The following is a 20,649-nucleotide window of genomic DNA, read 5'->3' as shown; positions in this document are numbered from 1 at the left end:
ATGAGAGGGAATCATTGATCGGCTACCTCCTGCATGTCCCACACCGGGGAGAGAGCCCACAACCAGGGCATGTGCCCTGAGCAGGAATCAAACCAGGACCTCCTAGTTCATAGGTCGACACTCAACCACAGAGCCACGCCAGCTGGCCGAGGAGTCAGAATTGTTGAGCTGAAAAGTGATATGAGAGTAATCTGGAGGTGACAGATGCATCGGGGAAGAAGTGGGGGTGGAGGGGGTGAGTAGAATGGAGAGCAGGTGGAGCGCATGAGCAGAAGGGCCCCCGTGAGGGGTTGGGTTTGGTTAGGCTGGGCAGTGTTGACCTCACTACTGATGGGATAAAGTAAGGGAGCAGCTGTAACTGGTTTGGCTCAGTGGATAGAGCGTCGGCCTGCAGACTCAAGGGTCCCAGGTTCGATTCCGGTCAAGGGCATGTACCTTGGGTGCGGGCACATCCCCAGTAGGGGGTGTGCAAGAGGCAACTGATTGATGATTCTCTCTCATCTACAATATATTTCTAACTCTCTATTCCCCTCCCTTCCTCTCTGTAAAAAATCAGTAAAATATGTTTTAAAAATTAAATTAAATTAAATTAAATTAAGGGAACAGTCAGGCCTTAGGTTTGAGCTTAGATAAGTGGGGTCAGGAGAAGCTGAGTGGTCGGGAACGTTGAACTACATCCACATTTTTGTAGCGCCGCGTGCGAGCAAGCATTTGAGATTGAGTCACCAGGTAGAAACAGCCAGCAGCAATGGACCGACAACTCAGACCAGGTGGCCTCCCTTCTCTGTGGGATCTTAGGGCCCTCCTCTTGCTTCAGATGATGAAGAGTTCTTTATGAGTAAGACAGTGGTGATCTGGTTGCTAAACTTCTCTATTTTGGTTAGGTAGGTTTTATGTCAAAACCTGATAAATGTATTGGCCGCGATGTGCTTTGCACTGTACCATGGGCTCTTGTAGTTATTATATTTGTGTGTGTGCAGGCGTGCATGCGTGCGTGTGTGCATGTGTGTGTGTGTGTCTATGTCAATGGTTTTTAAGCTCTATTAACCCAGGTTTCTTAATTGCCAAGACTTATTTACAGCATTTCACAGAAAGTTCTTTTCCTATGTAGAGCAATAAAATGTTTAAAGAAGTTATGATTAGGATTTAACAATGAAACTGGATTCAGTTCCCCTCCCCCTGTTTTTTATTTATTTATTTTTAAGCGGCACAATTAGTCCGTGGCACATGGAAGAGAAACATTTGTCTCATAATCCGCCTTAGGATAAGAGTGTTTCATAGGAATCCCTCAACGCCAGCCGTGCGGGTGACTGACCAAGGCTTTTGAAAAGGGCTGAAAGCATGCCTTTCACAGCCACCCGATAAAATGAAAAACTGAACAGGATGTGAACGCAGATGAACGATTCTCTGAAGAAATAACGATGCAAACGAATCGTCAGAGTGTGAAATCATTAAAAACAAAACATGTGTGGGTTGTTATTGAAATTGAATTGCAGGCTTATCTATTTTCTTTTGTAAAGGAAATCGCCTGACTAAAATTTCGGAGGCCAGTGTTGTAGGACGTATATTGTACCATGATTCATTTCTCACATAAAAGCTGCTGTTCATTCCCCTCCCGCCCCCCATGGCATTAACACGCGTGTTTTCCTCGTGCAGGAGAATACATAAAAAACTGGAGGCCACGGTATTTCATTCTGAAGACAGATGGCTCGTTCATAGGCTACAAAGAGAAACCTCAAGACGTGGACCTACCTTACCCCCTCAACAACTTCTCCGTGGCAAGTAAGTTCACTGTGACTGTGGGCTCACTTTGTATGTCTTTATTTGTGTGACCTCACGTGTCAGGTCTCTTTTCTATGAGACGCTGAGGTTTGTAGTTAACAACAGAGAGAATTTCAGCTTCGATAGAATTTCAAAGAGGGAGAGAGAGAGAGAGAGAGAGGGGGGAACATCAGTGATGAGGGAGAATCATTGATTGGCTGCCTCCTGCACCCCTACTGGGGATCGAGCCCAGTAGGGATGAGCAATGATAGGTGGTCTTTGGTAATTAATTCTTTAATGTTTTTAATAGTGAGCACTTGAATGTGATCATTATAGTTCCCCGAATGTATGTTGCAGGTTAGAAATTCTTTCTATACTATATCCTAACATTTACCAAATGCAAACAAAACCCTTCGACCTGATTGCTGGGTGGACCTGGTTATTGGGTGGACCTGGTTGCTGGGTGGACATTGTTGCTGGGGGGACATAGTTGGGGGTGGACATGGTTGGGGAGGATCTGGTTGCTGGAAGGACACGATTGGGGGTGGACACGGTTGGAAGATGTCGCAGTAGCTTCTAGTGCCTTTCCAGTCCGTTTCCTCTCACGATCTTAGAGCGTCTAAGTGGTTGCATGATGAGAAAGAAATGATTTCCATCAGAAATTATTTTTCACGGGAGATTTTATGTTTGTAGTTAAACTTTTCATCCTTATAGACATCTAATAAAATGTTTGTGATGTAAACTTCTTTTGAAATTATGTATTTGCCTGAACATAGCCCAGAGTAAGCTGAAAGACAGTGGTAATGATAATGAACTTAGATATTATTGCTATGTTATGACCAGACACTTGAGGCTGTTCAACTTACTGATTATCAATGAAAGGGTTTTTATGTATTGATTCTGAAGTAAAGTGTTTTAAAGTTGTGTTCAAATAAACCTGCCTAATAGCTAATGGAGATAAACCTGCCTAATGGAGATAAAATCTTTAGCTGGACACCATTCTTAATTTTGGTTTTGGTTGTATGTTGTTACCTGTTAACTACATTTGGAAAAGATATGAGGGAAGATTGAAGCTGAAAAATAATAATAAAAAATACAGCAAAATAGCAACAACAAAATTCAAGATAACAAAAATCCTTCAATTTTATGAAAGTAATTTTACCATTATATAGAGCCCTTGTCTTTTCTATGACTCTTTTTTTTAAAGAATAAGATTAAATAATAAACCAAAGGACTTGTGAAATCATTTGAATGATAAAAATATTAACTTAAAAAAATAAAGAAAATAAACAACCTCTCTATATCAGTAGATGCTTGGGTTTTCCATTAAAAAAAAATGGATTAGTTAAGGAATATTTTTTCCCACTCAAATGCTCATTAGATATTTCTATACTCTTTTCAGGAGAAAATTGTTTTTTAATTCTATTATCAATTGAAATACTCTCTTGTATTTTGAATTGATGTAACACATTTTATTCTGAAGCTCTTCTGGGCAAGCATTTGCTTTGAAATGACAGGAACTGGCTTTGAGAATATTAACAGCATTAATTATCACGTGCCCCCTACGGCCATTGCGGTGCCTCAGTTTCCCTGTTTTCCTAGCGAATGCTATTGGCTTGTCTGAAATAATTTATAGAAGTATAGAACTCCTGTATCTGCTGATCAAAAATGCAGCATTTTTTGACCTTATGAAATTTCACACCCCAACAAGTTTTAAAGACATCCTGTATGTCACAATCTGCCCACATCTGCTCCCGCACTTCCACTGGCAGCAGCTGAAATACAGGCTGCACCGGGGTGGGGGGTGGGGGGGAGTCCGTCTGGTGACTGACAGTCAGCTCATCCCCAAAATAAATATTAGTCGGCATCTGTACTCTTTACTTGTAGGCAGTTGACTCAAACGAACACATTATAGACCAGTTTTGTTTTTTTTTTCCCCCCCAGAAGTGTATTCATGTGGCTCTTACACTAGATACACTCTTTTAAATGGATTATTCTTAAAGCTTGATTTTGATTGAAAAATAACACAGGATTTAGACAAGCATCGTTGCAAAGCTGTGTTCACAAGTATCTTGAGCACAGTAGTTCGTCTACCCAATAGTCAAGGTCTTTAACATTTTGGCAGTTATCAGTCCAACTCAAAAGTAGAGACAGCTCCTCAGTGGAGACCTGGCACATTTGCCCCTGTGTCTTGGGGACCCACCTTCTTGCTGTTGAGAAGTGCCTCGCCATGTCCAACAGACCGCCTAGAATCTCCTTTGTTTGGTGTTGCAAATATTGGCTCACGCTGACAGTGTCTCCTCCTTCCCTGAAATGTTCCTCCAACCCCTTTTTGAAAAAATAGGTTGGTCTGCCTTTCTGAGGCCGATTTTAAATGTGAAATGAAGTGTTTGCTCATTAAGCTATTCTTCTTCTTCTGTTTGAAAGAACATAAGGACATGATGGGTCTTAAACCTACCAAAAACTATCCTTACCTCTGAACAAACATTAGACTCGATTATAGTCACGACGAAAAACATGCTGATTCCTACTAATGCCCCCACTGCGGCTGTTCTCAGGGCAGAGGAATAGCTCTGACTTGATTCCTACTCTGACATAACACATGATGCCATCTAGGATGAGAACCCCAAAGGATTACGAGGGGTGAGAGCAGCTCAGTTCCAGGGGTTTGTCCATCATTAGAATCCTACCAGGCACTGAGAGAGTATTAAATACAACTTTCGTCAGTAGGAACTTGACATTGACCCTGGAAGACAATCACATAGAGCACACAGCAATGGGAGGGAACATGAGATGAGCTGCCACAGTGAACGTTCTGGAGAATGAACGCTGCAGAAGTGGAGAGAGTGGGTCAAGGTGAGCCAGGGTGACCAGCTAAGAGCTCACCGGAGCTGAGGTGGACACGGGCCTTGAAGGACAGGTGCTGTGCAGGTCTGGGGAAGGAGGACATTTTCAGGAGGTCAACAACAGACACAAACAGGAAGCCTGGAATTGAGAAGCAGCTTCTTTTGTGAACAGTACAAGCAGCATCCTAGATGAACAGAGAATTTGTTGTAGAAAAATAATTTAAGATTAGAGACGTTTTAACCAGATTGTGGAAGGTCTTGAATGCCAATTGGATTTTAAAAAAAATATATTTTATTGAGTTTTTACAGAGAGGAAGAGAGAGGGATAGAAAGCTAGCAACATCTATCAGCTGCCTCTTGCACACCCCCTACTGGGATGTGCCCGCAACCAAGGTACATGCCCTTGACCGGGATCGAACCCGGGACCTTTCAGTCTGCAGGCTGACACTCTTATCAATTGAGCCAAACCGGTTTCGGCTAGTTGGGTGTGTTTTTGTTTGTTTGTTTGTTTTCTAAACATATTTTATTGATTTTTTACAGAGAGGAAGAGAGAGAGGGATAGAGAGTTAGAAACATCAATGAGAGAGTATCATTGATCAGCTGCCTCTTGCACATCCCCTACTGGGGATGTGCCCGCAACCAATGTACATGCCCTTGATCGGAATGGAACCCGGGACCCTTGAGTCCACAGGCCGACACTCTATCCATTGAGACAAACTGGTTTCGGCTAGTTGGATGTTTTTAATGGCAATCTATTGGAAACTCCCAGAGGCTCTTGTCCAAATGAGTATTGGGTAAAAAAGAGGCTTCCAGGTCGTGTTGAGCAGTAGAGGGGATCCATTCAGAGACAAGGAGTTCCCTCCCCCCATGTGATCAATCCTGTAGAGGCATCAGAGTGACAGCTGTCTTCAAATAATGCTGAGTCAGCACCACAGCCACCTCCCGGTCAGCCAAGTCTTACAGACAGTCAGTAGTAAGAATGTGTTCATGTGACAGTTATGCTCACTAGGCCACAGGAAGGCATGGAGACACTAGCCAGTGACCGATCATTGGATAGAAATGTTTTATGTGATAAATGGGTCAGTCCGTTAACCTGCGGCGGACTCAGAGTTTTGAGTGAGGGAGTCATCCTGAGCGATCTCTCAACTTCTTTCTTCCAACACCCAATGACTTGCCCATCACCTGCTATACCTTCATGTTCAAAGCATCTGTTGTATTTCCAGTCAAGGTCAGTGGCGCCCAAGGCCAGAGTTCGGGGAAGGCCCTCTCAGCCTTGGAATGGAGGGAAGACTCAGGCATTCTTTTGGGTTGGAAAGAACACACCAGCAAGCAGATGCCAATGGAAACAGGCGGCGGAGGGGGAGAGAGCAGAGAGCGGGGGCCGTTGGGAGGCGGAGTGGAGAGAGTACATTGCCCCTGATTGCAGTAATGCCTCTGCTCTATAATGCAGCCTTTCACTGGGCCCGGGCTCTCATTCATGTGTGCTGGGCGCTGCTTCCTGTCGCTAATTGTCGGCACAATAGGCCTCCCGTGAGGGAGCCTCGGTGTCCTTCTGCACCAGCTTGTCATTGTCCCTCTCCCTCACCCCCACCCATGCGCTCTGAGCCCATTACCTCGCTGGCATTTTTAGACATTTTCTCTGTTCGAAAATGGCAATGCTTTTGAAACACGCCAGAATAGTTCATGCTAATTGGACCAGCCAACCAGCAACAGTGTTGGCTTCCAATCGGACACCGATAAGGCCGCTCCTGTCTCTGTAGGATACTCCAGAAAGGAATTAAAAATAAACGCAGAATGCTCTCTTTATAGCATCATTTCCCAGGCATTGTATCCTTCGAGCGCCTCCCCGTCGGCCTATGGAAGTAGCACGTTTGGTTAACGTAGTTTGTTGGCCTGGGGTACTATTTACAGGCTGACAGTTTACCTGGTCAGTTCTTTGGAAAATCTGTGGCTTTGGGAAGTTACATGTTTCCTACTCTTGGAGATCATTTTATTACGATGAGGGGAATAACATGCTCTCTTAGATGCACAAAGCCCAATAAGTTCTCATTTCGGCCTCCAGGCAACTGGCGTCTCATGTTAATTCATGTTAGGGTTTCAACATTTTGGCCAATAAATATTTCACACGTGCTTTGAACCTTGTATCAAGTGATCTAATGTTGATGGGAAGGTATTTTTCCCCCCAATTATTGCCCTATAAATAAATGCTGAAACTGTACTATTCCTTATCAGCTCACCCATCACCCGAAACTTCCCCTATGTTATAAGCATACAATCAAAGCGGGTGGTTGTTTTTACATGGGATATTCTCACACTGGATGGTAGTTATTTTTGGTGCATGGATACTCAAGAAGTTTGGTCAGTTTTCTTTGGGGAAGACTCTTTCCAAATTCTGTATCTAGTCACCTGTTTCTGTCAGTTTGATTAATTAGCAAAATATTTAATTAAAACCTAGAGAGTGAAGATGCAGAGACCCGGTGCACGAATTCGTGCACCAGTGGGGTCCCTCGGTCTGGCCTGTGGGATCAGGCCAAAACCGGCTCTCCAACATCCTCTGAGGGGTCCCGGATTGCAAGAGGGTGTGGGCTAGGCAGTAGGTTCCCATGACCAGGGCCTGGGAGGGATACAGGAGGTTGGCCAGCAGGGAGGGACCGCAGGAGGCTCCAGGGCATGTCTGGCCCATCTGGCTCAGTCCCAATGGGCCGGACCCCAGCAGCAAGCTAACCTACCAGTCAGAGCACCGTCCCCCTGCTGGTCAGTGCACGTCATAGCAAGCTGTCGAGTAGCTTTAACATAATCATTAGCATATTACGCTTTGATTGGTTGACCAGATGACTGGACACTTAGCATATTGGGCTTTTATTATATAGGATGAACATTTACTTCCTCTCTTGAGAGCTGCTAACACTCCCCAAACAGCACGTGATATGCTAGGATGCACCTAGAACTTAGAGCTATAAAACCTGGACCCGAGAGATTCAGTTTCATAACCTCACGGACGTGATGATTTTGAACAAGGGACCGACATCAGCTTCTGTTTCCTTGTTTGTGAAACAGAAATGACTACAGCACCTGAGAACTTAGTTGGAAGGGTTAGTGAGAAATAAGCTCATAGAACCTTCGTGTTCTGGTGGATCAACTGAGAAGATGCCTTTCAAAGAATGACTTGTCATTATTTAAGAAGAACCAACTTAATAGAACGGAAAGTTTCCCTACTGACCTAAATTGGCAAAATATTTAAATGATTTCTTTTTCTGTTCCGACAATGAATGAACTGATTATTCCAAAGTATTTCTTCGCTTACTTGCAATGCAATAGTCAAGCCAGACTTTAAAGTGAAGTGTTTGTGCTAAAGACCCAGAAATTCTCTGCGGCTGTGGGTGAAACCCTGTAAATGAGGAAAGCTCATCTGGAGTCAGAATTCCTGAGTGGAAAGAGAGGCATTTATGTCTCATTCTAAAGTTCCTAAAGGTGAGAGAGTGTTTTCCAGACAGGTCAGATTCTTTAAAGAATTATTTTTTATTTTTATTGATTTCAGAGAGGAAGGAGAATGAGAGAGAGAGAGAGAAAGAGAGAGAGAGAGAGAGAGAGAGAGAGAGAGAGAGAGAGAGACATCGATGATGAGAAAGAATCACTGATCAGCTGCCTCCTACTTGCCCCACACTGGGGATTGAGCCCACAACCCTGGCATGTGCCCTGGCCCCGAATCAAACTGTGACCTTCTGGTCCATAGGTTGGTGCTCAACCACTGAGCCACGCTGGCGGGGCTGGACAAGTCCAATTTTCAATAGTGCTTTGGTTTTATTTGTATATGTTTTTAATGAAAGTATTAAGCTTGTTTATTTATAATCCTCCAAACCTCACTATGTTTGTGTTTTTCTTTTCTTTTGTTTGTTTCTCTTTTTGGAAGTTGAGTACTTTGCTCTGAATGAATAGGCCTTTTCATTGTTCTCCAAGGGAAAAAATCGTGTAAGTGTTCTGTAAACCTAATCCTACCACTTTCCCGAGGGAAAGAAAGCTTGCTCTTAAGTCAGAGCTGTAGCTATGTAATCACGAGCTTGATTAGGCTTTTAATTTTTTCACATTGATGTTATTAGGATTTATTTAATACATAAACATCTACATCTATATATGGTTAGAGTATGTATTTTTCTGACAGGATTTTTACTAATGTTCTCAAAGGTGTAACTGGACAATTTAGTTTTTGTTAAAAAATAGATATTTTTATTGATTTCAGAGAGGAAGAGAGAGGGAGAGAGAGAAACATCAACGATGAGGGAGAATCATTGATCGGCTGCCTCCTGCACGCCCCCTACTGGGGATCAAGCCCACAACCTGGGCATGTGCCCTGACCGGGAATCGAACCGTAGTTTCGATGTTCAACCACTGAGCCATGCCAGCCAGGGCAGGGCACGTTAGATTTTGAAGAAATAAGTATTTCAGGTTTCAGGAGGCCCTTACACTTGGTCCCTTGCTGTTGTTCACTGGTTTCAAGGTTGAAAGTTCCATCATAAAGTTAAGTTCCCCTTGGTGGTGGGCAGGCGCTCTGTGGGTTGATACCTTGGCAGCATGTGGTGTTCAGTCCTCCACTTACTTCCCTAAGGACTTTAGCATCCATGATGGTCCTGGCCGGAACCAATCATTTTATTAGGTGTGGAGTATCTTTCAGCTGTTTTTGGAAATGTGGTGTTAGTTAGCCAAAACCAATTCCTTTCTGCATTTGGCTAGCGTTAATCATATGTTCTTTCATTGTGTTTATTTCATTGAGACCTGCTCTGTGTAGGCACAGTACGAGGTGATCAAACAAAAGAAACCTTGCCCTCAGGGAATTTGCAGTTTAATTTACATTCTTGTTGGGTTGTTTAAAAATGTTGTTACAAATTCCAGTTTCATCACATTTGAAATATCAATTAGTTTTCCTTAATTAAAACCAAATGGTGTTCATGGTTATTTTTTAGATTTCCACCCAGTATTTTGTAATAAGCTGTGTTAAAATGGGTAGATCTCATTCTTTCTATATCCGGGTAATTCGTTTCTGTTTGTTTCATGGATCGTGATCACTAATAAGCTGTTTGCTTGGGTGTGTGAGTACAGAGGTGTTTGAGCCACTGTGAAATATGATGGTGTAGTTCTTTATTTAATGAAACAAAAAATATCACAGCATAACAAATGAGCAGAGCACTTATGTAATACTAGAGGCCCAGATTCGTGCACTGGTGGGGTCCCTCTGCCTGGCCTGCAGGGATCGGGCCAAAATCAGCTTGGTGCACAAATCAAGACAGGCCAGTCACTCCCTGGAGCCCTCTTGTGGTCCCTCCTAGGCCCTGATTGGCCCCAATCAAGACTGGGCAAGATGGACTGGTCCCTGCAGGGATCAGGCTGAAACCCTAAGGGGTCCCAGATTGTGAGAGGGTGCAGGCCAGGCTGAGGGACCCCACCCGGCATGAATCCCTGCACCAGGCCTCTAATATTCATATAAGATCTTTGGTTAATCTCTCTCTTCCCTCCCCCCTCCCCCATTTCCTCTGAGCTTCATCAGTCTGTTCCATGTTTCCATGCCTGTGCATTGAGCGTTTTCCCCCTGGTGGTCAGTGTGTTATAGCTACTGGTGGAACAGTCGCTTACCGTAGGCTTTTATATATATAGATGTTCCATATGCTATAGTCTCATTTTAAAGCATGCTTATAAAAGAATTGAAATCTACATGAAAACATTAACCATGTACCAATTTATGAATTTTTCTACAGGAAGCATAGATGATTTGAACATGAATTTTTACAGAGAGAAAAAAGGAAGAGATATGTTTAAAAGCCAACTTTTGCCTCACAACAATGTGAATGTACTTATTAAAACCATAGAACTGTGCACTTTAAAGTAGTTAAAATGTTACATTTTAACCACAGAAAGTAGTTCATGGCTATGAGCCTGCAAAAAAACAAAACCACAGAGCAACTCGCCTCACGATGCATTTTGATGTTTGCGTGCCTGACCCTCGAAACACAGTGTTAGTGAGGCCTCATTCATTTTGGATGATCGCTATTGTCCCAGGCGACCACGGCGTATTTTTAGTTAAAATGGGAAGTATTCAGAGGGTGTGCGGAGAGGAGTTGCTTTAGAAGACTTTGCAGATGTTGGCTCCATTAGAGGGAGGATTTTGAGGACAGACGAGATGGAAAAATGCTGGTGGGAAGGGTGTTGCCTCCGAGATATACTTTTGGTAAATGATGGTGACATCTTAGCTCAAGAACAGTGCATTGGAGCGGTTCTCATTAACGTGTGATTTCACACTCAATTTATACCCACAAATAGCCTCCCCTGTTAAAACCAACGTGGTGGTGTTTATGGTCATTAAAAAGCCAGAATTTGAAGAAAGAAAAAAAAAATCTTTTAGAGTGGAACATAGCATTAGTAACCCCTCTTACCCCTTCACTTACAAAAATTCTTTTATGAAATAAACAGTAATATCTTAACACGCACCCCCCTTTCCTTCTGTGGAAAGCATATTTTTATTCTGGTTCAGACTCGTCACACTCGCCAGCAGCAAAGCATCCTCTCTCTTGTCTGTCCCCTGAGAGAATAGAACCCGGGGCTGGACCAGTGCGAGTTTGGGAACCGCTTTTCCATCCTCAGTGCCTGAACATGTGTCCCCATTGGCTTGGTCGGTGTCCCGCGGCGTGAGACCAGCAGTGAGAGGACACCGTTCCCCGCTGTCCCTCCCCACGGTCTTCCCCTCTACACCACTCCCTCTGCCTCCCACGCCCACAGATAATGCCACATCGGCTCCTACCGGGGGATCACCCTCCTCCGAGCCATCCCTCGCTGTGCTCAGGGCAGAACGAACACATGGGGCAGGGGCCTCTCCCTCCTCAAATATGTGACCCGGTGACAATGACCCTGACCTCTTGGTAGGAGAAGAGGTGTCACCGAGGGAGGGGGCGGGGCTCAGGGAGGGGAAGGTGTGGAAGAGGGAAGGTGTGGAAGCATCTTTTCAAGAGGGATGTCACTTGGAAAGATGATGCCTGATGGTTTAAAGCAGGGGTCTTCAAACTACGGCCCGCGGGCCACATGCGGCCCGCAGAGGAGTCTGATCCGGCCCGCCAGGTTTTTTGGGCAGTGAGCGCAGCCGAGGTGTTACAGTAGGAATTAGTAGTTCATATAGTCCGGCCCTCCAGCTCTCTGAGGGACCGTGATCTGGCCCCCACTTTAAAAAGTTTGAGGACCCCTGGTTTAAAGGCATTTTTCTGAACCTCATATTCAGTCCCAAAGCTAACAGCTAGCATCATTGAAACATTACTGTGTCACACACAGTGCTGACAATTACAGCGATTTGCTCTTTTTCCCCATATTAGTTCTATGATACAGGTCCTCTTACTATTTCTCATTTAATGTTTGAAGACCAGAGGCCTTAATTCTTAATTCACTTGCAGGATTGGTAGGGGAAAAACTGGATCAGGGCACAGTGGGGTCAGAACCCATCTTTTAGCCACTGCGCTATTGTCCTTGGCTTGGAAGTCTTCCTAGATGTTCCTGACAGAATTGATTACGTGGTGGCTGACTGGCTGTGATTAATAAGAGTTACAGGTGGCTTGGCCAGTGTGGCTCAATGAGTGAGCGTGGAGCCATCTACCAGGGGATCATGGTTTGAGTCCTGGTCAAGGCACAGGACTGGGTGGCAGGCTCGGCCCCCAGTGGGGACATGCAGGAGGCATCCAATTGATGCTTCTCATCATTGAAGTTTCTCTCTCTCCCTCTCTCTCTCTCTGAAATCAATAAAAACATATTTTTTAAAACGTACTGGTGGTATGGTATGTACTATCAAAAAGCTAGGTAGAGGGATAAGGATGCCTTCTTAAAATGATTATATTATAGGGTAGTCTAAGCTGAGTGAAAAATGAGGGGGGCAGTAGTAAGTTCTGAGACTAGAGGGGGCGGGGGAATTCAGAAAAAGCTTCATGGGAGAAGGTGGCTTTGATCTTCACCTTCGAGGACAGGTGTCCTTTCGACAGCTGATGGTCACGTATGGATCGGGGTCAAAGGAATGGACAGCATCCCAGATAGCAGAGCACGGATACAGGAACGAGCAGCAGGACATGTCTGGGGAAAGCCGTGAGGTCCTGGGATGCTGTGTGGAGAATAGAACTCTACAGTTTGTTTGTTTCCTGATTTAAATGTGAGTATATTCAAAGAGACGTTTTATTTTATCACTAGAATGCCAGTTAATGAAAACAGAACGACCAAAGCCAAACACATTTATTATCAGATGTCTCCAGTGGACCACTGTTATAGAGAGAACGTTTCATGTAGATACCCCAGAGGAAAGGTAAGAAAGCCATTTTTTTTTTTTCTCTTTTCCTATTTTGTGTAAAAGCGCTGGTCAATCTAAAAACACGTGTGCCTGACCTCACCATTTGTAAATACATGTAAATATCTTTGTAAAATGCTGTAGCCCCTTAAGTATGATTATACTGATATAATAGATGAGTGACTTAAAAAATCAATGGGATTAATTCCACACTGGAGTAAGCGTGGGAGAATATGTTCGTGAGCGTGTGTGTGTGTGTGTGTGTGTGTGTGTGTGATTGTGGAGGAGACTTTATTTGTGTATATTTCATATAAAAGGGAAATATTTGAACCAGTTACCATTTTCTGTTCATGAGAATTTGCACTTGATCTGTAGGGAAGAATGGACGGAAGCTATTCAGGCCGTAGCAGACAGACTCCAGAGGCAAGAGGAGGAGAGGATGAGTTGTTGCAGTCCAACCTCACAGATCGATAATATAGGGGAGGAAGAGATGGATGCTTCTGCAACCCATCATAAAAGAAAGGTAGGAAATAATGACAGACTCCTCTGCTGGGCACGTGCATGAGTATGGAAGAAATACACTAAAATGGCAATTTACAAAAAATGGCAGCCTATTATCTTATATTAGAGGCCCAGTGCATGAATTTGTGCACAGGTGGGGTCCGGCTGGCCCAACCCCAGTCGGGGGTGATCAGGGGCACGGCCAGCCTGTGGAAGAGGCTGCAGACCAGTGGGGTGAGCGGGATAATTGAGGGTGGGGCTGGCTGGTGGGGAAGGGTCGCAGGAGGGTTGGCAGGCCTCCTTGCCCTCTGTCAGGGTGGGAGAGGGCAATCAGGGTCGGGGCCTGCCAGGGGGAGGTGCCACGCCCCCAATTGGGCTAGTTCGCTGGCCGTAGTGGGCATCATAGCGACTGCTTGTTTTGGTCATTACGGTGTTCTGGTTGATGGTTTTTTATACATATAGATGCCTGGCTACAGTAACTCAAAGCTATGGGTTAGCGTTTGGAGAGAGAGAGAAGAGATGGTGGGACCTGCTGAGATCATGTGATCTCTCACTCCTGGCCTAGTCGTCGTTGTAGAAATTGGTCAGACTAGAGCTTTCCCTTCCCTGAGAGAGAGAACGAGGCGGGCAGCAGAGGCAGGCACCTCTGTGTCCTTTTCTGAGTGATTCCGTGTATTCCTCCTCAATTTATATATTCATATTTTAACCACATTTCTGGACTAGGCAGTCTTTCTTATATTCTAGTATCTGTGATTTAAATACATTTATTAGACAGTTGATATAAGTCTTCGCCTAAAGCAGCCACGTTGTTACGTTAGAGATGATGTAAAGAGTATTTCTATATAAAATGTTTACCTAACAAAATCTTAGAATTGGGTTTTGAGGAATTAATTTTTCTGGGGAGTAACCATGCTTTCATTGTTTAATGAAATCTTAGTGTAACTTGAACACCCTCCAAAAGAAGAAAACATTTTGTGATAGATTACACTTCATTTGTAAAGACTAGATAATTACTGTGTCTACCACGCTGAACACGAGCATTTGGTATCAGAGATACTTTCAAATGTTCTGAAGTTTTGTCAAAATAGATATGAAATCTGCTTCTGATTTTATCACATAGAATTTTTTTTTACTTTTTTTTTTTTTTTTTTTTTTTACTAATATCAGTTTCCATGCAAATTCCTTTTTTAAGAGATTGACAGATTAACTGGTAGAAGCTGTGAAATTGAGAGTTAGGACTGTCATCCTTTTGAAAACCCCCCTCTTTCCTAAGAATCGCATCCTCAAGGAATATAGTAATGCTTTATAATTACATATTACTCTTCATCTGAGAATGTCAGAAAGCCGTTTAAAAATTCTTCTTTGATTTTACCCCTATGAGTTCAGTTCCAGCTTATATGGCATTAAGTAATAGGATACAGCAAGTATCATTTTCCATTTGCCTTCTTGCATCGCACCAACCACCCAAGTTTAACATCTTAAAACAATCCCCGCGAGTCATTAATCACGCTTTCCCGGTTTGTTGGGCCATTCTACTGGCCACCAGCCTATCGCTCGGGCCTTTGCATCCCACTGGCAGTGGGCTGGGCTGGAAGATGCCAGAGAGCCGTTCTCACGTGTCTGGGTTCTGGGTCCCCCTCACGTGACCTCTCTGCATTCCACGGCCTCTCTACACGGCCTTCCTCCAGCCACAAGCCAGGCTGCCCACGCCTGAGCGGACAGGCTGAGCAGCGGCTGGGTCTGGGCCTGGCCCACTGTGGCTCTGACTCTCCTCCGTGTTCACAGCTGGACCCAATGCCAGCCCAGGCAGAGGGAAGGGTGACCCTCGCCTTTTATTTTTATTTTTTTAAATATATTTTATTGATTTTTTTACAGAGAGGAAGAGAGAGGGATAGAGAGTTAGAAACATCGATGAGAAAGAATCATCGATCAGCTGCCTCCTGTACACCCCCTACTGGGGATGTGCCAGCAACCAGGGTACATGCCCTTGACCGGAATCCTACCTGGGACCTCTCAGTTCGAAGGCCGATGCTCTATCCACTGAGCCACACCGGTTTCGGCATGACCCCGCCTTTTAATGGGAAGAGTGACACGTGCATCAGGGAGGAGGGGCAGTAAATATTCTGTATATTTAGTCCCGTTTGTTTGATTTTTAGTTGAATTAACAAATGGACTTTATTATTTCCCTGATGTCTCTTGCTGCTTTTCTTTTGAACTAGAGATAGCATTGAACGCTTACCACATTATAACTTGACATTTTGGAAAAACATTGGGTAGCGTATAATCTTGAAAATGAACAGAGGCGTTCATTTGTAAAATATTTAGAATCTTTACATATATTTACATAAAGGGTTTTGATTGGCTTGTAGTTTTCTGATAATGTTTTTGTCTGGTTTTGATATCAAGGGTAATGGTTACCACTTATTGGGAAATATTCTGTCCTTTTCCATTTTCCGTAGGCGCTTGTACTCAAATGCTATTATTTCTTCCTTAAATCTTTATACAATTCACCAGCAAAACCATGTGGGCTAGGAGTTTTCTTTGACTAAAAATTTGAGTAGCTGAGGAATTCTAGGTTCAAAAGTATTTGTCTCCAGTATCTGAGAATTGCTTCAGCGATTTCCAGCATCTGTGACTGCTGATGAGACAGCCAGTGCCATCTGATTCTCACTCATTTCAGAGAGCTCTTGGTAGAATTTGCCTTTGAGTGCATATTTACGAATAAGTCGCATCAAATATTTCATGTATTTTTTTCATTTGTATTTTCCAGACAATGAATGATTTTGACTATTTGAAGCTACTAGGTAAAGGCACTTTTGGGAAAGTTATTTTGGTTCGAGAGAAGGCGAGTGGGAAGTATTACGCTATGAAGATTCTGAAGAAAGAAGTTATTATTGCAAAGGTAACAGAAAGTTTTGTTCACACTGTACACACGTGTGTGTCCTCACACATATGCATGATAAGTGTTGAAATTCTATTCAATGACCAAGCTGTTGGTTGTAGGCTACTGTTAACAACATCTATTTTCTTAATAATTGTAACATTAAAACTTTCAAACATTTATAGTGTTATCTAAATATTATATACTGAAGCTATTTTATTACCTTGAGGAGATAGAAATATTTATCCTCTGTGTGTTTGGGAGAATGTTTTTGCTATGTATTTGTTACCTAGATTAATAATTGCACTAATGTTGCTTTTTATTTGCCCCGAACATTCTGAATTTCTTCTTGAATCAGAGGGATTAGAATAACAGATAATTTGTACTCATAAGTTATACAGCTTATATCTGTTGAATGAAAAAGCAGCCTTAATAAATTTGAAAATATGAGAATAATGAAATTAAAAGAAATAGTTTTTGACATTTTTTCAGGAGGCCTAACACCTTCTCATAACTTCGTTCACCTCTGCAAATAATGAACAGGCTAATGATGCCAGTTCTCAGGGTTCTAAATTAAACCCCAATTCCCTCAAAAAGCAAATTTGATCTACTTTATAAGTTGGTCCAGGCGTTGTCTTGCTTAATTCAACAGTGACCTACCTGTGTAGACGACTTTAGCTTTCCCTTACTTACAGTATTTCCTGTCTGGAGTGAATTGCTCCGCCCACTTTGTGAGTTACACTCCCTTGTCTTGTAGGTTTGTTTCAACCTTGGCTTCTTTGTAGTCAGTGCTGGTGGGGGAAAGACGCAGAGGGGTCTAGGATTGTAACCCCGCTTTGCATATTATCACCTAATGACCTTCTCCAAGCAGTTTTGGGGAAAGTACCGTACCTAGGGGACACTTGACAGCATTTGGGGTTTGGGGAGCATATATGCTTATCACTATGACTCGGAAGGAAAAGGCCGACTGAGGTCAGGTAGAGGCCAAGCATGCTAAACAGCTCGCAGCGAGCAGAGCCGCCCAGGAGAATGGTGGTTTGTCCAACTGTAAAACTTTCACTTGTGGGAAACGGAGCTCCTGGACAAGAATGTGATGTCGAATGGAAGACGTAAAGGATTCAGCATAACACCTGACACGTATGGTAATTACACTGGTATTTCCTGTAGGCTCTGCTACTCATTGCTAAACGATCCCAAACAAATTATTCAACTTTTTGTTGCCTTGGTTTTCTCACCTGAAAATTGAGGGTCCTAATCGTGTCCCTCTCATAGGGCTGTGTCAGGATCCAATGAAGGAATAAAGAAATGGGCCCTGGCCGGTGTGGCTCAGTGGCTAGAGTGCCGGCCTGCAGACTGAAGGGTCCCAGGTTTGATTCCGGTCAAGGGCATGTACCTTCTTTGCAGGCACATCCCCGATAGGAGGTGTGCAGGAGGCAGCTGATCAATATTTCTCTCTATTCGATGTTTCTAACTTTCTATCCCTCTCCCTTCCTCTCTGTAAAAAGAAATCAATAAAATATATTTTTTTAAATAAATGGAATAGCACCTGCCATCATTATTGAATAAATTTAGTTATATATTGAATAAAATTAAAATCGCATTAAATGGAAATAAATATATTATTGTTACATATTTGCTCTGGTGATTATGAGTGCCGCCTGCTGTGTCTCATACATGAGCAAATGTCATCTCCATTCTGCTTTTCCTTTCTTCCATAAGCCTCACTTGGATTCTGTCTTACCTCACTAATTAATTACACTCTTCCGAGGAGCTGCACAAAGCCGGTTGCATTTCACAAATGACAGACTATCCCGATGGCTGTAGATCCTCGCTGCTTTCCCCAACAAGTTCGTTTATCAGTTCCTTGAAGGAAAACGGGCTTCTTCGTAGCGGAGTGGTTAGCAATGTGACATTTTCGAGACTGACAAGACTGGGGTGCAGATCCTGAGGCGCCCGCCCTCTCGGCATCGTCTCGGGGACGAATGAAGTGCGTCTGCCTCACTCCCGCGGACATCTCACTGTCACCTGGTAACCGGGTGTCTGCCGGTTCAGCCTCTGTGACGCTCTGATTTCTCCCTTTTTAATTAACAGCTGTCTTAGAGGAAATCTCTGTGACTGCGCACATGTCCTTTTCTTAAAACGTTGCCCACTATTCACCATCTCCCCGTGGATCTCGTCTACTACAAGTATCGCTGCGGTCTACTATAGGCGGTTTTCTGTTTCCCTCATTCTTCATACATAGGATGCCCTGGACGCCGGGTTTCCAGACGAGAGTGATCAAATGGGCCACGTGTTATTAAGGACTCCCGTCCTGAGTAGGAAGCAAGCTGGCCTTTGAAAGTGTGAGGGAGTGAGGATGAGATGGAGAGAGACAACTTGAGATCAGACAACCTGGGTGGACCCCAGCCCTGGCGCGGCACTGACTAGGGGGCCTGGCAGGGCTGTTTGTGCATCTCAGCGCTTGTGCAAGGCACGTAGGCTGCCCGAGAAAGGTTTGGAACAACCATGTACGGGATGGAAGGTGACACCATAGCAGTGAGTCAGAATCCTCCGGGGTTCAGCTGAGCTTGGAGGGGGATCATAATGGCGCTTTTGTTCTGTCTGTGAACCTCCCCCCTTCTGATGTAGCATAGAAAGGTGAGCATGAGAGATTGGTCTGTCCCAGAACTAGAAATCGGGAGGGACAGAAGGAAAGACTGGAATGAAATGAGGGGCAGTGTAGACAATGTAGGACTTTTCACAGCGTATGCAAGCAGCATGCTCTCCAGAGTAAGTAAGCCTGGCTTCCGAAGGGATTGTGTCACCGCGGAAGCCCTAGGAGTTCATGTCCCATTTCATCCAAGTCCCATTGGAACAGGAGCCTCAGAAACAAAGATTCCAGTCAGCCGGCATGGCTCAGTGGTTGAGCATCGACCAATGAACCAGGAGGTCACGGTTCGATTCCCCGTAAGGGCACATGGCCGGGTTGCGGGTTCCATCTCCAGTAGGGGGCATGCAGGAGGCAGCTGACCCATGATTCTCTCTCATCATTGATGCTTCTATGTCTCTCTCCCTCTCCCTTTCTCTCTGAAATCAATAAATATATATGTATTTTAAAAAGAACAAAGATTCCAGTAACAACACATGGGAAAGGTGACAACTAGTGTATGTTTATGGAAAGCAGAGAATGACTGTGCTTTCATTTGCTCCATCCAGGTAAAAAACACACACACACACACACGCGCGCACACACACACACACACACACACACACAGTGTTTCCCAAAGTGTGGTATGCATACCCCCAGGGGTACGGGAAGAGTCTGGTGGGGGTACGCGTTGCACCGGAGTTTGGTGGGGATATGCACTGCACCGTGCTTAGCTGCGCCTAATTCTACATTCTCATGAGTATACGGGTACTCAGCGTTACGCAAATTATAGAAGGGGGACACACATGTCAAAAGTTTGGGAAACACTGAAAGAGATTAGAAATAGAAATCAGGGAACAGTGAGAAGCTAGTTTGGCAACTGGGAGCAAGCATGTCACTGTGTTATAAAACCTTTTCCAGCCCTAGACAGTTTGCCTCAGTGGGTAGAGCGTCGGCCTGCAGACAGAAGGGTCCTGGGTTCGATTCCGGTCAAGGGCATGCCACCTCTGTTGTAGGCTCCTCCCAGGCCCTGGTCGGTGCTCATGCAGCAAGCAACCGATTCACATCAGTATTTCTGTTTTTCTCTCTTCTACTCTCTAAAAATTAATGGAAAAAATATTCTGGGGTGAGGATTCAAATAATGACAACAATAATAATAATGATGAATGAATAAAACCTTTTTCCGTCTCTAGGTTTTGCCTCTCCTGGCCTCGGGAGCGGTGCGGTTTCTGTGGTCTCAGCACCGGCACTAAAGGGCCTGTTTCTCTTGCAGGACGAGGTGGCACACACCCTCACCGAGAGCCGAGTCCTGAAGAACACGAGGCACCCCTTCCTGACAGTAAGTGACCTGCGGGCAGGCGCGGTCACCACAGCTTTTCAGATGAGAGGGGGTCTGACAGCACTAAGCTAGGGAACAGGACATAGTCAGAACCAGTCACTGAGGTACGCCCTCCTCTGAGTGGGAAGACCGCAAGTCCGGTTTCTTGGAAGTTACCAGAACGTAAGGGTTGAATTTGCAATATGCATGCATCCGTAGTCCCTCCCATCACTTTTAGGATATTTTTTTTCCTCCCGTGAATTTCACTGCCTTGAATACAGATAACTCACACAGCCCACACATCTCCGAGGGCATGCATGTTAAGGAGCCCACTGAGAAAATAGTGAATTAAAAAGGGGCAGGCTGAAGAGATTAGCAGTACATGTAAGGGTTTTGTGCTGCTTTGGTTTATTA

General features: G+C 44.2%; 1 protein-coding gene across 4 annotated transcripts in view; it reads left to right on the top strand.

Annotated features, from left to right (window-relative positions):
* AKT3 (AKT serine/threonine kinase 3) overlaps positions 1–20,649 on the top strand; it is a 168,747-nt gene that overhangs the window by 110,697 nt on the left and 37,401 nt on the right. For all 4 annotated transcript variants that reach the window (XM_084868910.1, XM_084868908.1, XM_084868909.1 and 1 more), the window contains 5 exons: positions 1,657–1,782; positions 12,816–12,927; positions 13,285–13,432; positions 16,181–16,312; positions 20,191–20,256. In XM_084868910.1, the coding sequence (XP_084725036.1) occupies positions 1,657–1,782; positions 12,816–12,927; positions 13,285–13,432; positions 16,181–16,312; positions 20,191–20,256 (584 nt within the window). The remainder of the gene's footprint in view (positions 1–1,656; positions 1,783–12,815; positions 12,928–13,284; positions 13,433–16,180; positions 16,313–20,190; positions 20,257–20,649) is intronic.

The sequence above is a fragment of the Pipistrellus hanaki genome, assembly GCF_964339955.1.
Source record: "Pipistrellus hanaki genome assembly, chromosome: 20".
Taxonomy (NCBI): Eukaryota; Metazoa; Chordata; class Mammalia; order Chiroptera; family Vespertilionidae; genus Pipistrellus; species Pipistrellus hanaki.
Note: the sequence above shows the minus strand (reverse complement) of the source record. Positions and strands in the feature narration are given on the sequence as shown.